At 39.2% G+C, this 15,663-nt stretch overlaps 1 protein-coding gene across 1 annotated transcript; it reads right to left on the bottom strand.

Moving 5' to 3' along the window:
* Window positions 1-3,057: 3,057 nt before the first annotated feature.
* LOC145632398 (uncharacterized) lies at window positions 3,058-14,827 on the bottom strand. Its single transcript, XM_081684769.1, has 4 exons — window positions 14,225-14,827; window positions 4,750-5,315; window positions 3,421-4,415; window positions 3,058-3,266 (listed from the first exon to the last, which is right to left on the bottom strand). The coding sequence occupies exons 1-4, from the start codon at window positions 14,825-14,827 to the stop codon at window positions 3,058-3,060; spliced, it is 2,373 nt and encodes a 790-aa protein (XP_081540895.1).
* Between the last annotated feature and the right edge of the window lie 836 nt (window positions 14,828-15,663).

Below are 15,663 nucleotides of genomic sequence, written 5' to 3'. Positions count from 1 at the left end.
CCGTACACAGTTTATACTCTTGCGGGCCAGGAGTAAGTTTTTTTTATGTGTCGTACACTGTTTATACTCTTGCGGGCCTGCAGTAGAGATTTTTTTTTATGTGCTGCACTTGATTTTTTTTGTCAAGCTGCCTACGTACTTGCTAAATAAACAGGTTATCTTGCAAAGATCAAGCCAACGTAGTTCAAACAATGCATTTTTATTTTGGTAAGCAGTTTATCCTCTTACTTAGGAGTTTACAAGGTTTTCACTTCATGAATAGTAGCGCTTTAAAAACTTGCCATTAATTGGACCTACGCGCAATCCCTCAGCATCCACAATTTTGTATGCTCCATTAGTGTAGACTTCTCGTATCACATAAGGACCATCCCATTTTGATGTGAACTTATTTCCAGTTTTGCGCGCAGTAATAATAGGCCTTCTCACTGCCAGGACCATGTCTCCCACTTGAAAAGAACGAGGTCAAACCTTTTTGTTGAATGCGCGTGTCATGCGAGCTTGATAGCATTGCAATTTTTGTTGAGCTTGTAATCTTTTCTTATCAAGTGCTTCAAGCTCAGCTAATCGAAGCTTGTCATTTTCATCACTAGTTAAAACCCTCTTGAATGGCAATTCTTAGTAATGGAATTTGAACTTCTAAGGGCAGGATATCCTCAACACCATACACCAACGAGTATGGGGTAGATTGTGTTGCATTCTTGTATGTCGTCCTGTATGCCCAAAGTGCTTCCCCTATCTTTTCATGCCAGTTACGCTTAGACTTTGCAACGACCTTGCTTAGCAAATTACAAAGCGTTTTGTTAAATGTTTCAACTAGACCATTTGCAGGAGCATTGTACATGGATGACTTATGTTACGTGAACTTGAACTTTTGGCAAAGGCTATTCATCAAGTTGTCGACGAATGGCTTTCCATTGTCAGTAACGATTCTTTGAGTTATTCCATACCTGTAAATGATATGGGTGCGAATGAAATCGACAACATTTTCTTTTTTCACCTCACGAAGGGGAATAGCTTTAGCCCACTTAGAAAAGTAATCAGTGGCAGCCAGTATATAAGCGTGACCACCAGATGACTTTGGTGTGATCGGACCAATCACGATAAGACCCCATCCTTCGAATGGCCATGATGTCACAATTGGATGTAGTGGTTCTGGAGGTTGGTGAATGAAGTTTGCATGAAATTGACATGCTTCACACTTTTTAAAAAACTCCATGCAATTTTGAACCATTGTGGGCCAATAATACCCCGCCCTATTGATACGATCATGAAGCTTAGGACTAGATTAATGAGCTCCACAAATCCCTGAATGAAATTCCTCTATTGTTTTGGTTGCCTCTTCATCTTCTAGACATCTCAACCATATCTTGTCAAAAGATCGTCTATAAAGAGTCCCTTTGAAGAGAATAAAACGAGAGGATTGACGACGGATTTTTGTTCGATGTCTTGGATCATTAGGCAGCTTTTGGTGATCCAAATAGTCGATGATTGGTTGACGCCAATCTTCTTTTTCAATTTGGCAGACAGTGATCATGTCAACCTCCTCGACCTCGTCATCTTCAACTTCATATTCTTCAGGTGCAACTACCCAACGATTGTAAACAGGCACATACATAGTTTCCTCTGCCCCCAGTGCCAAAGTGGCTGCAAGACCGGCAAGCGTGTCAGCCATCTTGTTGGCACTCCTTGGAACATGGCTTAGCTTGAAAATGTCAAACTTGTCAAGCAATCCTGATGCATGTTTGTGATAAGGAATTAAATCCTCTTTCTTGACTTCATATTCGCCTAAAATTTGACTTATAACGAGTTGCGAATCTCCATAAACATCAAGATCTTGAATTCCCATTTCAACCGCCGTTTGAAGACCCATAATAAGAGCTTGGTACTCAGCCATGTTGTTTGAGCACAACTGAGTTAACACAAATGAGTAAGGTAAAATGTGCTTTTCTAGCGACACAAAGACTACCCCTGCTCCTGCGCCATCTTGACGAGCAGCTCCGTCAAAATACATTTCCCATGGTGGTAGTATTTCGATGTTAAACACATCTTCTCCAGTCAAATCAACGGACATCTCCCATTCAGGTGGTACTGGGTGGTCGGCAAAGAAGTCAGCGATGCCTTGTCCTTTGACAGACTTTTGTGGTACGAACACTATATTGTACTGTTTGATGTGTACAACCCATTTAGCTAGTCTTCCTGACAACACCGGTCTTGAGAGGATGTACTGGATTGGGTCGGCTTTTGAGACGACATGGACTGTATGAGCTTGCATGTATTGCTTCAACTTTTGAATGGCAAAAATTAACGCAAGACAAATTTTTTCAATTGGTGAATAATTCAGCTCAGCACCCACCAACGTTCGACTCAAGTAATAAAGAGCTATCTCTTTGCGATCTTCAATTTCTTGAGCACACATTGCCCCCAATGATCTTTCTTGAGCAGCAATGTAAAGGATTAGAGGTTTTCCTTTAACTGATGCCCCCAAAACCGGCGGAGAGGACAAATACTTCTTTATATTGTCGAACGCTTTTTGACATGACTCATCCCATTTGAATGGAGCATCATTTTTCATGATATGACTAAATGGTTGACATCTCCCATTAAGATTGGATATGAACCTCCGAGTATATGCAAGGCGCCCTTGGAGACTGCGAAGTTCTTTGAGATTTCGTGGTACAGGCATTTCTTGAATTGCCTTAATTTTGGTTTGGTCAATTTCAATTCCCCTATGTTTTACAATGAAACCTAAAAATTTTCCTGAGGTAACACCGAACTCACATTTGAGAGGATTCATTTTCAAATGACATTTGCGTAGTATTTCAAAGATTTTGCGAAGGTCACCTAGGTGATCCTCCCTCTTTTTATACTTAACCATTAAATCATCCACATAGCACTCCACAATTTTGTGCATCATATCTTCGAAGATCTTTTTCATTGCACGTTGATACTTAACCCCATCATTTTTAAGCCGAATGGCATAACTCTATAGCAAAATATCCCTTTTGGGGTGCGAAATGTCATGGCTTCTTGATCTTCAGGCGCCATGTGAATTTGATTTTATTCGGCTGTGCAATCCATGAATGACAATGCCTCATGTCTAATGGTGGCATCGATCATAATTTCTGTGATTGGAAGTGGGAAGTCGTCCTTCGGACATGCTTCATTCAAATTGCAGAAGTCTACACAAACTCGCAGTTTCCCATTTTTCTTCCTCACAGGGACAATGTTTGTTATCCATGTAGGGTATTTGACTTCACGAATGAACCCTGCATCAATAAGTTTGTTCACCTCAGATTCAATTTCCGAGATCAACTCTGGCCTGAATCGCCTTTGTGATTGCTTCTTTGGACTCACACCCTTTTTTTATTGCCAATCGATAGACGACGTCTTTTGGGTTGAGACCTGGCATTTCTTTTTAACTCCATGCAAAGACATCTTTGTACTCGGAGAGTAATTTGAAGTACTCTTGTTCTTCCGCTTGGGTAAGAAGAGCACTAATGTATATAGGGCGTGGGTCTTCAAGAGTGCCAAGGTTTAACTCTTTTAACTCATCTACTGTTGCTTGCCCCCCGTCTTCAAGTGTCTTGGGAGCGTCATCAGTTTCTATTTCATCGTCGGGATTCGACACCTCTTTAGCCGTCACATGGTTTGTAGAAACAATCTCCTTATGTTCCTCTATAGCATGGTTTGACGAATAATTTTGGTTAGTGAAAACCACAGTGCGAACTCTTGCCTTTAAAGGTTGTTTCTCAATGATATTTATGTCTTGCGTTCTCTTCATACAAGAGGGAACAACACTTTTCGGCTCATCATTTTTCATGAAATTGTCTTCCCTTTTCTTTATGCGACTAAAAGCTGATTGTCTTTGTTCTTTGCTAGAGGCATTTGTCATCCTTACGCGGTTAAAGACAGATGTTTTTCGTCTTAAGGGTTGCAAACTTGAAGTTTCTTTTACCCTATGGTCATATTCTCCAAGCCTATCGAACACTGAGACATGATTCCTCGTAGTAGATGGTTGAAGTCGATCAAATACAGAAGTTCTGGGTATTGGAACATCGCGATCACCTTCCTTGAGTTCCTCGGCAGTAATGTACTGTGAGGAAAAAACGTCTACTTTACACCATACACCAATTTTGATTGGTTTGGGGCGCTGAAACCCTAGGCCTGCTATAGATTCTTGATAACTAGAGCCATAGTCAAGCAGTTTCTTCTGAGTATCATTAAGTCCGTTAGGTTTAATGTCTATGACCTTACCCATGGATTTTGGGTTTTCAAAGTCATATCCTGTCTTTGACAATAGCTTGTATGCATTTAGGCCGAACTTTGCTTTGTTAAGCTCTTTTGCCTTAGATGACTCTGTTGATAACTTAGAAATTTGGCTTTGCGCGCCTTTACCTAATGGTACAGTTGTTTTACTGTTCAAGTTTTTGAGAGTAGTGTCATCAATTGTCTTTGTTACCTTAGCATCAAGGTTAACCTCTCGACACACAAAAGGTGATTCTCCCTCCTTGCGACGTGATTTTGGGATGTATCGCAAAATAGGAGTTGACAACTTTGGCTTTTCTTATATGACGAGCTAAGAGACACTCTTTTTGTCCATTTCTACCTTTTGTTGAGACTTCTCCTCAACAAGAGATGTCTTTTTGTCATTTGAAACCAAAGCAGTGCTCTCCTTAACTTCTCTTTTTCCTGTTGAAAGGACTTGGGAAGGTAGTATCTCACTTGACGCCTCTTCTTCTTCAAAAAAACTTGGCGTCAGCAAAGTAAGAGTTTGATTTGCTAAAGGGTTTGACATCCCCATTTATCTTCTTTTTGCCCCCACAATAGTACTTAAGACATTGATGAAGGGTCGTTGCTACCACACCATTCTCATGCAACCAAGGGTATCCTAGCAGCATTTTGTATGATGTCTTTGTGTCAATCACATGAAAGAGAGTTGATGACGCTAACTCTCCCATTGTGAGTTCCAGGCGTATTATGCCTATTGCACGCTGACTGTCAAGGTTAAATCCTTGGATCACTATGCGACAGTTAGAGAGTTCATCCATCTTGATTCCTAACTCTATCATAGTGGATTTTGGCATGATGTTGACAGCAGATCCACCATCAACTAAAATGCGACTCACTTTTTGTTCACTGATGTACCCAAACACAAATAAGGGTCTGTTGTGGGGTTTTAACCCCATCAACAAATCATCATCTGTGAATGCCAAGGTTGTGTTGCACGACACACATTTTGTGACATCTTCCGCAGGTTCTCTCGCATTTTTCACCTTATTGGCATACAACTCTGGGTGTTGAAGTGCAAGAGATAACTATTGACATATTTCTTTAGGCAAATGAAATATTTGCCTCCATCCCATGCGTGAACGAAGAGCATCCAAGACAGTAGATATTTTTGTGTTTACTACCACCTCGGATTGTTGTACAACTGATTTTGTTGATATTTCATTATCAACTTGTTCCTCCTCACTTTCCACAAAGGAAACCATATTCGCCGTAACCACAGTAAATTAGTCTTTCGAGAAATATTCCTCCAAAGTTACAGGAGACAACAGCTCTTGCTCAAGTAAATCAATAGGGAGGACCTTTTTTTTGTTGGCCTTTTTTGCTTTCTTTTTACCCTTTGAATGCTTGGATTTCCTCTTCTTTTGTTGCTTTCTTTTGCGATGCAAAGGTTGTGGTTTAGGATTATGCACTTGTTTCCTTGGCCTTTGACAAGGGAATAAACGCATCGTCAATTGTCTATCCCTAGATCAAATACAATTTATACAACCTAAACAAACCTAATACGAGTATAAGGCAAGAATAGGGGTCGAACCACAGAGAACGGATAAACACCACCAAATGTTATCGACAATTAAGCTAGTCCGGAATAGGAGATAAATAAACTAATGTCTAAAGATGCTAAAACAAGAAATAAAACACTAAGGGAAATGTTTTAGGTATAGCATTCACTTGAACATAAACAAAGGCATAGAAATTGAATTAATTATGAACTAAACATGCTCGAATATCGAAATAAAGGATCCAATCTAGCCGCCTTCCGGGGTCAATTGGCTTCTCCTAACATAGCCTCTATGTTTCCACATTAGAACCATATACTGGGAGGTACTATTAAATAACAATCGATAGTAATGAAGCTTTTACGAAGTCAACTTCCGTTCTTTGTTAGCAAAGATTCACCTTTAATCAACCAACAATGTGCACTTGCAAGAAGATTAAAGAATATCAAGCATATAAAGACTTTAATCACACATAAATCAATTCTAAACCCTAGAACATGCTTAAGATCCAACTACACCACAACCATCCCCTTAATGGGGGAATTACTCACTAATCATGCTAATAACAAGATTAATTAACAAACAATCAAGAATAAACATGATTAACAAGCAATAACAACAACTAAAAGAATAATCAAAATAAAGCAAATAAAAATAGAGGAGAGAGAGTTAAAGATTCTCATTGATTGAATGTGAAAATCTACAAGCAAGATGAGCAATCTTCCTCTTCAATATCCAAGCTCAACAATGGTGAAACCCTTACTTTCTCTCTCTAAACTACTCTAATCCTAACCTAAACCTAGAGAGAGAAGCTCTCAAAAAACTAATTAGAGAATAGAATAGATGGATGAAAAGTTGAGAGAGTATTAACCCCCCAAAAATAGGGTATTTATAATACAAGGCTTAAAATAAAATAAAAGAAATAAAAAGAAAATAAAACTAATTAAAATAACTAAAATAACAAAACTAAAAATAAAAGGGAAAAAGAACCAAAAATCCCCAAATTCCCTCAAACCCACCGATTCCATCAGACTGAAAATCCCCTTCCCTCAAATAGCTTGGCTGCTCTGAATTATCATCTTCACCATTCACGCATGAGCCTTCAAGCCATCACCATCGATCACCTTCATTCTTGGCCGTCAAAATTCAATAAAAACCCCATTCACGAGCAAGGAACGTGAGAATTAAGGAATTCAAGATCCGCGAAGGAGCGGCCGCGGCTAGGCATCTCCTTGGCATCTACCGAAACTTGGAGAAGGATGGAAGGACCCAAGGTTGCGCCCGCGGCAGCAGCAGCCGCGCCCGCGGTGGTATGGGTAGCTTCTTGCTGTGAATTTGGTTCGATTGGTTGCAGATTGGTGATGCGGGGAGGAGTTGTCGCTACTAATTGTTGGCGTTGTGAAGCAGGGGTTAATTTGTGGGAATGCGTGGCTGGAGATTGGGGTGATTGGAGGTGGTTTGGTGGATATTGATGGCGGTTTTGGCGGTGGCTGGTGCTGTAGGTTGCGAAGCTGATTGGAGTTGCGGGTGTGGGGCTGCTTGTTACGGCTGCGGTTGTGGCTGGTTGTGAATTGGAGTTGAGGTGCTGGTGCGGTTGTGATGGGCTGATAGTGGTCGTTGTTGCGTGGTGGTTGATTGGTGGTTAGGGAGCAAGGGAAATGGAGGTGGGTGATGGATGATAGGAGGTGGCTGCGTGGTGGTTGATTGGTGCGCGAGGGATGGTGGGTTGCTAAGGCTGGTTTGGTTGGTGGTAGCAGGGGAGTTGCGTGGCTGGTTTGGTTGGTTGATGTGGTTTGGGTGGCTGCTATGGCTGCGTTGTTTTGGTTGCGGATTGGTGGTGGGTTGCTGCTAGGTGCGTGGCTGTGTGGTGGAAGGAGGCAGCAGTGGCTTGATGTTGGGTGGCAATTGAAAAGCTTTGACTTGGACCATGAACTCGAGCCTACACACAAACAAACCCGTGGATAAAAGTGTGAAACCGAGACAAATAAAATAAAATAAATAAAAAGGAGATAAATTAAATAAAACAGAAAAAGAGAAGTAACACTAAACTAATAAAAACAAATAAAACTAAAATAGAAATAAGAGAAATAAAACTAAAACTAATAAAGACATAAAACTATACAAGTAAATAAAATAAACTTAAAACTAATTAAAACTATGAAAGTAACAAAGGAAAGGAACGAAATAAAATAAATCGAAAGCAAATAAAATACGAAAATAAACTAACTCTAATAAAAACTACGAAAAGAACTAAAACACGACAAAATTACCAAATAAACAAGAAATGTGATTAAAGAGAAAATAAGAGAAAGAAAGGGAAAATAAGATAAAAAAAACACGAAAATGACTCTAATACTACTCCCTAAAAGTGACATAAATGTCACTCATCAAATTCCCCCAAGCTAAACCTTTGCTCGTCCTCGAGCAAGGCAAAAGAGAACAAGATGGAATTATTGAAAGCAAAAGAAACAAAATAGAAACAAAGAGAAAGAATGTACACTAACTCACTGTTGTAGGAATCACGGATGCATTTAGCGTATGCATCAAGCCCTTTAAACCCCTATGTCGCCAAAGAGGACGAGTAAGCTCTCGTGATGGTTTCCTATGAGGTTTAACCCACAACTCTTGGCAACACATAACATTCAAGGCAAAGGTGAAATCAAGAAAACTCGAGTTTTGACATTTCAAACCAAACACAAACAACGGGCTAAGTGCACAAGAATAAAATCCTTTATAGACATTAAAGGTAGCCAAGCAAAAGAATGGCTAAGGTTGGTACACACATAAAGCATGCAAAGGGTAGAGAACTTAGAGGGACTTACATTCCTCCTTATCTCCAACTAAACTTCCGCTTCCTCTCTAGTTTTGCTTCCACTTTTAAAATGATATCTCGAGATTCCTCGAAGGAACCGAAAGAAATAAGCAATGAAAAACATTAAGGCTACCAGATATCTTGGCATCGATATCTCGCTCAATAGGCTTGGCTTTATTACCCTCCACCGGTAGTAACTAAACCTTACTAAGGTCAAAAGGTCTTAAAAGGGTTGAAACGTTTAGGCTAGGGTAAAGGGCGTGGAAATAAATTTGGAAATTGGTGGTAAACTTAGAAGTGAAGCAAGGTTGATCATTCCTCAATTCAAACTCAATAAACTACCAACTTTCAAATCCAAAATTCTAGCAACTCCTCCCCCAAGCTTATTCTTTTTCATCCAAATAACAAATATTTTTGTATTTTCTCAAATTTTTTTTGCATTTCTTTTTATTCTTTGCTCTTGTCTCTTTTAACTTTGAGCGGCTTTTTCTTTCATTTCCTTTATTTTCTTCTCATTTGCTCAAACCATTCAACATAACAAATATAATCACAAGTACCAAAATTTGAGTTTTTTCACTTCTTTTTCATTCTCTTTCTCACTTTCATTAACCAAAAATACAAATCAAGTCCCAAGAATGCTTCACAAAAACTAATAAAGGTGAAAATAAAGCAAAGGTCCATTGGTTTGTAATGTAGTTATGCCAAAGAAGGGAAAAAACAAAAATCCTAATTGCCTTCGTCTTCCCCTAGGTTGGTTCGGTCTCGATCTTGGGTAGATTAAGCCAAATTCTCTATATAAGCTAGCAATTCCAAGGATCCAAACGCCACACATGCAAGAAATGTAGAAGGATAGAACAATATAGACACATCCTCACAAAAATGACGGTAGTGGAATAGCAAAAATCACCTTTAAAGCTTCAACTAGCTAGAGAGCGCCAACCATCTTACCACAAACCGAGTGAGCTAAGGTCTCATAGCCCTTAAGTTCTACTACCTTGGTAATGTTATATGTGTGAACCAACCTCGACATTAAAGTGCATGAAAAACTCTAACAACTAGCAAAGAGGGTATTCTAGGTGCTAAAGCCTAATTATGTCCAAGTTTAAAACAAAACATTTTGAAACTTTGCCTTGAATGCCATGGAAAGACACTATACATACAAATATTCACAAAACCAACAATACTCAAGAATGCATATACAATTGTGCAAGATGAAAGCATGATCAATCAAAGCTACAAATACCAAAAGTCAACTCAATAAGGCGCTCATGGCCATCCAAACATAGAAAACCAATCTCAATAATAGACTTTGGCAAGTATGAGAGAAATAAATCAAGCAATCATGAGACTATGGATTAAGAAACCACCAAGGGATATAGATAACCCCCCAAGCTAGCGAATAGCTACTCCCCTAAGCTAGAATGGAGCATTGACCTCAATGCTCAAAATAAAGGCACAAACGGTGGGTGGGAGGGGAAGAAAGAAAACACATTCACACAACAATTCATAATTCATTCAATCCAAATGCATATAAGAAAGAAAATCCAAGATGAGGGAAGAAGGAAAGAGTAAACCAAATGTGAGGTGGGTGTTGAAACCCGCAATTGAGCACATTGTCCACAATTTCATCAAATTCCTCGTCTTTGTTGCTTTTCCAAATGCAAGCAATCATTGGTGTGCTTCTTCTCAAGGAGCTCAATACAAAATCCTTGCACATGAGTATATGCATCGAGTACCAATACACATAGACAAGAGAGTAAACAAAAATGAGAAGCATAAAAGAAAGAAAAAGAAAGCAATAAAACACGGGTTACTTCACGCAAAGGCTTGCTTAACGTCCAAGCATGACCAATCTAGAAAATAACCCGACAAAGAACGCAAAAGATTGTCATATGCACCGGCAAACATATCAAGAAATAGAGCATACGCGATGCTTATATGAAAAGCAAACATAAAGTACAAGGAGATTTTATGCTTGAGAGAAGGGAGAAGAGAAAAAGTAAAAGAATCAAAAGAAAAATCAAGAAAATAAGAAGAAAAAGTAGAAGAATAAAAAGAAAAAAAGGGAGGCAAACTCTCCTCACAAAAATCTTTTTGGTTGGCATTATAACTCTTTTCCTCATCAACAATGAAAGAGTTGGGGGCTTCAGAAGCATGAATAGGAAGAGGATCCCTAAGAGGTTCTTTGAGAAAAGAAGGAAGGAACATAGGATAGTGGGAGATATGGTTAAACCTTTGGGAGAAAGGTGTATGAGAAAAGGAAAAAGGGGTAGCTAATCCCTCATCACAAGATCTCACATCACTAATGAGGGAATGAAAATCAATCATGGAATCCTCAAATGAAGAACCCTCATGTTCTACATCTCCCTCAAGCTCAAAAACTCCAAATGATTCAACCTCAACCTCCTCTTCACCATGTTGAATAACATCTCCCTTAAATTTCTCAAGGTCTACCATCTCAAAATCAAGAGTGAATGGGGGCAAATTTCTCTCAAACTCATCTCTTTCTAATGAAGCCTTATCAATGAACTCACTCATAAGGTTATGGGCTACCGTTTGAAACTCAAGAAATATTTGGGCCATAATCTCAAATGAGTCCAAATCATCATGGATAGACGAGTCAAAAGCTTGCTCATTGGAATCATCTAGGGGACTATGGGGAACACCTTTAGAATTCATGCAAAAATCGGATGCAAAATGAGAAAGAACATGCACTTCATCATCATTAGAATGTACCTCATTTCATTGAGCTATAGAGGGATGGGAGTTGAAATCATGCATTACATGGTCACTATGGGGAGCATCAAGCACATAATGGGAATTCATATTAGACAAATTATGAAAAATAGCATCAACATTAAAAGCATGAGAATCCCGAACATAAGTCTCATGATTGGCCCTCTCCCAATCATAATTATCCCTAGCTAACCATGAATAGAAATCCCAAGCTTCATCCGAAGACATGTCTTAAAATTTACCATTTAACATATTATCAACTACTCCTCTAAAATGCTCATTTAATCCCAAATTGATGATTTCACAATAATCACTCTTGGTTAAACCTTTAACACCATCTAGGAAATCCTGAAGTCTATTGAAATACACCCAAAACGGTTCATTATCAAATTAAGGAATAGAAATATAAGCCATTTTTTTTTCAAAAAAAAGAAACACACACAAAAAAAACAACAAATAGATAGAAAGTTATAAACAATGGACTAGTCTCAATAAGATAACATAATGGTAATGGAAGCCGTTCCCCGGCAACGGTGCCAATTTGACAAGGGAATAAACATGTCGTCAATTGTCTATCCCTTGATCAAATACAATTTATACAACCTAAACAAACCTAATACGAGTATAAGCCAAGCATAGGGGTATAACCATAGAGAACGGATAAACACCCCCAAATGTTATCGACAATTAAGCTAGTCCGGAATAGGAGATAAATAAACTAAAGTCTAAAGATGCTAAAACAAGAAATAAAACACTAAGGGAAATGGTTTAGGTATAGCATTCACTTGAACATGAACAAAGGCATAGAAATTGAATTAAATATGAACTAAACATGCATGAATATCAAAGTAAAGGGTCCAATCTAGCCGCCTTCCGGGGTCAATTGGCTTCTCCTAACATAGCCTCTATGTTTCCACATTAGAACCATATACTAGGAGGTACTATTAAATAACAATCGATAGTAATGAACCTTAACTAAGTCAACTTCCGTTCCTTGTTAGCAAAAATTCACCTTTAATCAACCAACAATGTGCACTTGCAAGAAGATTAAAGAATATCAAGCATATAAAGACTTTAATCACAAATAAATCAATTCTAAACCCTAGAACATGCTCAAGATCCAACAACACCACAACCATCCCCTTAATGGGGGAATTACTCACTAATCATGCTAATAACAAGATTAATTAACAAACAATCAAGAATAAACATTATTAACAAGCAATACCAACAACTAAAATAATAATCAAAATAAAGCAAATAAAAATAGAGGAGAGAGAGTTAAAGATTCTCATTGATTGAATGTGAAAATCTACAAGTAAGATGAGCAATCTTCCTCTTCAATATCCAAGCTCAACAATGGTGAAACCCTTACTTTCTCTCTCTAAACTACTCTAATCCTAACCTAAACCTAGAGAGAGAAGCTCTCCTAAAACTAATTAGAGAATAGAATAGATGGATGAAAAGTTGAGAGAGTATTAACCCCCAAAAAAAGGGTATTTATAATACAAGGCTTAAAATAAAATAAAAGAAATAAAAAGAAAATAAAACTAATTAAAATAACTAAAATAACAAAACTAAAAATAAAAAGGGAAAAAGAACCAAAAATCCCCAAATTCCCTCAAACCCACCGATTCCATCAGACCGAAAATCCCCTTCCCTCAAATAGCTTGGCTGCTCTGAATTATCATCTTCACCATTCACGCATGAGCCTTCAAGCCATCACCATCGATCACCTTCAATCGGGGCCGTCCAAATTCAATAAGAACCCCCATTCACGAGCAAGGCACGTGAGAATTAAGGAATTCAAGACCCGCGAAGGAGCGGCCGCGGCTAGGCATCTCCTAGGCATCTACCGAAACTTGGAGAAGGATGGAAGGACCCAAGGCCGCGCCCGCGGCAGCAGTTGCCGCGCCCGCGGTGGTCTAGGTAGCTTCTCGCTGTGAGTTTGGTTCGATTGGTTGCGGGTTGGTGATGCGGGGAGGAGTTGCCGCTGCTAATTGTTGGCGTTGTGAAGCAGGGGTTAATTTGTGGGAATGCGTGGCTGGAGATTGGTGTGATTGGAGGTGGTTTGGTGGATATCGATGGCGGTTTTGGCGGTGGCTGGTGCTGTAGGTTGCGAAGCTGATTGGAGTTGCGGGTGTGGGGATGCTTGTTGCGGCTGCGGTTGTGGCTGGTGGTGAATTGGAGTTGAGGTGCTGGTGCAGTTGTGGTGGGCTGATAGTGGTTGTTGTTGCGTGGTGGTTGATTGGTGGTCAGGGAGCAAGGGAAATGGAGGTGGGTGGTGGATGATAGGAGGTGGCTGCGTGGTGGTTGATTGGTGTGCGAGGGATGGTGGGTTGCTGAGGCTGGTTTGGTTGGTGGCAGCGGGGGAGTTGCGTGGCTTGTTTGGTTGGTTGATGTGGTTTGGGTGGCTGCTGGGGTTGCGTGGTGTTGGTTGTAGATTGGTGGTGGGTTGCTGCCAGGTGCGTGGCTGTGTGGTGGAAGGAGGCAGCAGTGGCTTGATGTTGGGTTGCAATTGAAAATTTTTGACTTGGACCTTGAACTCGAGCCTACACACAAACAAACCCGAGGATAAAAGTGTGAAACTCAGACAAATAAAATAAAATAAATAAAAAGGAGATAAATAAAATAAAATAGAAAAAGAGAAGTAACACTAAACTAATAAAAATAAATAAAAGTAAAATAGAAATAAGAGAAATAAAACTAAAACTAATAAAAACTACGAAAAGAACTAAAACACGACAAAATTACCAAATAAACAAGAAATGTTATTAAAGAGAAAACAAGAGAAAGAAAGGGAAAATAAGATAAAATAAACACGAAAATGACTCTAATATTACTCCCTAAGAGTGACATAAATGTCACTCATCAGCCTTCTCCTTGTCACCAATGTCCACCCTTCGTCATTATCTTCATCTTGGGATTTAACATGTGTTTGGTGTTCAACCAGAGATGAGACTTCATGTTGAATATGTTGACTCTCAACAAGTATAACCACTGGCTCCAAACTTCCAAATTGCAAAGTTTGAGCCTGAAATGATGGTTCAGTAGCTACCGAGGCATGATTTGATGTCACTGGCTCGTCGACATCTAGCTCGATTGTCCCATCGTTTACCAATTGCATAATTTTTTCCTTAAGTGTTATAATTTTTTCAATAGGATGACTGATCAACCTATGATACAAACAATAATTGGGATCGGATGTCTTATTCATCTGCTCAAGGCGCTTTGACTCGGGCAACTCGATGATTTTGTTTTCCAGCAATTTGTCTAACATGCCAAACAAGTTAGAGTCTGGGAAAGGGTACTTCTTAGCTTGAAGCTCTTTCAAAGTGGGTTTATCTTTCTTGAAAAATCTAGAAGATGAACCCTTACTTTCTTCTTTCTTCTTCCCTGAAATCTTGATGGGTGCAGAAGTAGTCAAAGATAATGTCTCCTTAGTTGAATTAAGCCCCCTTTTCTTTATGTTGTAGGTGATCGAGAGTTCCATGTCATGAGCTCTCGTCGCCAACTCTTGAAAAGATCGTGGTTTGATACCCTTTAGGATGTAATTTAGTTCCCAACTCATCCCATTAATTCACATTTCTATGGCAGAGATTTCATTCAGGCAATCTTTACATTCCAAACTTAGAGCGCGCCAGCGGTTGATGTAATCAATGACTGGCTCTTCATCTCATTGCGTAGTTTGAGTTAGCTCAGTTATGATAACGACACGCTCAGTGCTGAAGAATCGTCCAAAAAACTCCATTTCCATTTGATCCCAATTGTCAATAGACTCAACCTCTAAGTTGGTGTACCACTCAAAAGCGGTTCCCTTAAGAGAACGAACGAATTGTTTAACAAGCAAGTTACCCTTGGTACCACCATTGCTGCACGTCTCTATGAAGTGTGCAACATGTTGTTTTGGGTTACCCTTTCCATCAAAGAATTGAAATTTTGGAGGTTGGTATCCAAACGACATTTTCAGCTCATCTATCCTCTTAGTGTAAGGCTTCACATAACGTCGGTTGTTATATGAACCTCCCCCTCCAAGTTGGCTCTTGACAACATTGACTATCATAGCTTGAACTTGTTCAGCAGTGATTAAATTTTGTGCCCCATTTGGCTTTAATTCCATCAATTTAATGCTACCATCTGAGTTGTCATCGCTTTCAGTCTCAATCTTTTTTCCTCAAGTTTCTTTGTCAAAGCAGCAATTTGTTCATTTTGCTGTTTGATTTGAGCATCTTTTTCCTCCCCATCTTTCTTCAGCTGTTCAAGGATACTGCTCATTTCAGCTAGTTGTTGTTCGACCGTCTTAGTATGCATCACCATAACAGCAACAAA

Source organism: Chenopodium album, chromosome 1 (genome assembly GCF_948465745.1).
Source record: "Chenopodium album chromosome 1, dcCheAlbu1.1, whole genome shotgun sequence".
NCBI classification, from domain to species: Eukaryota; Viridiplantae; Streptophyta; class Magnoliopsida; order Caryophyllales; family Amaranthaceae; genus Chenopodium; species Chenopodium album.
The sequence above is the reverse complement of the archived record's forward strand: the minus strand, read 5'-3'. Positions and strand labels throughout refer to the sequence as shown.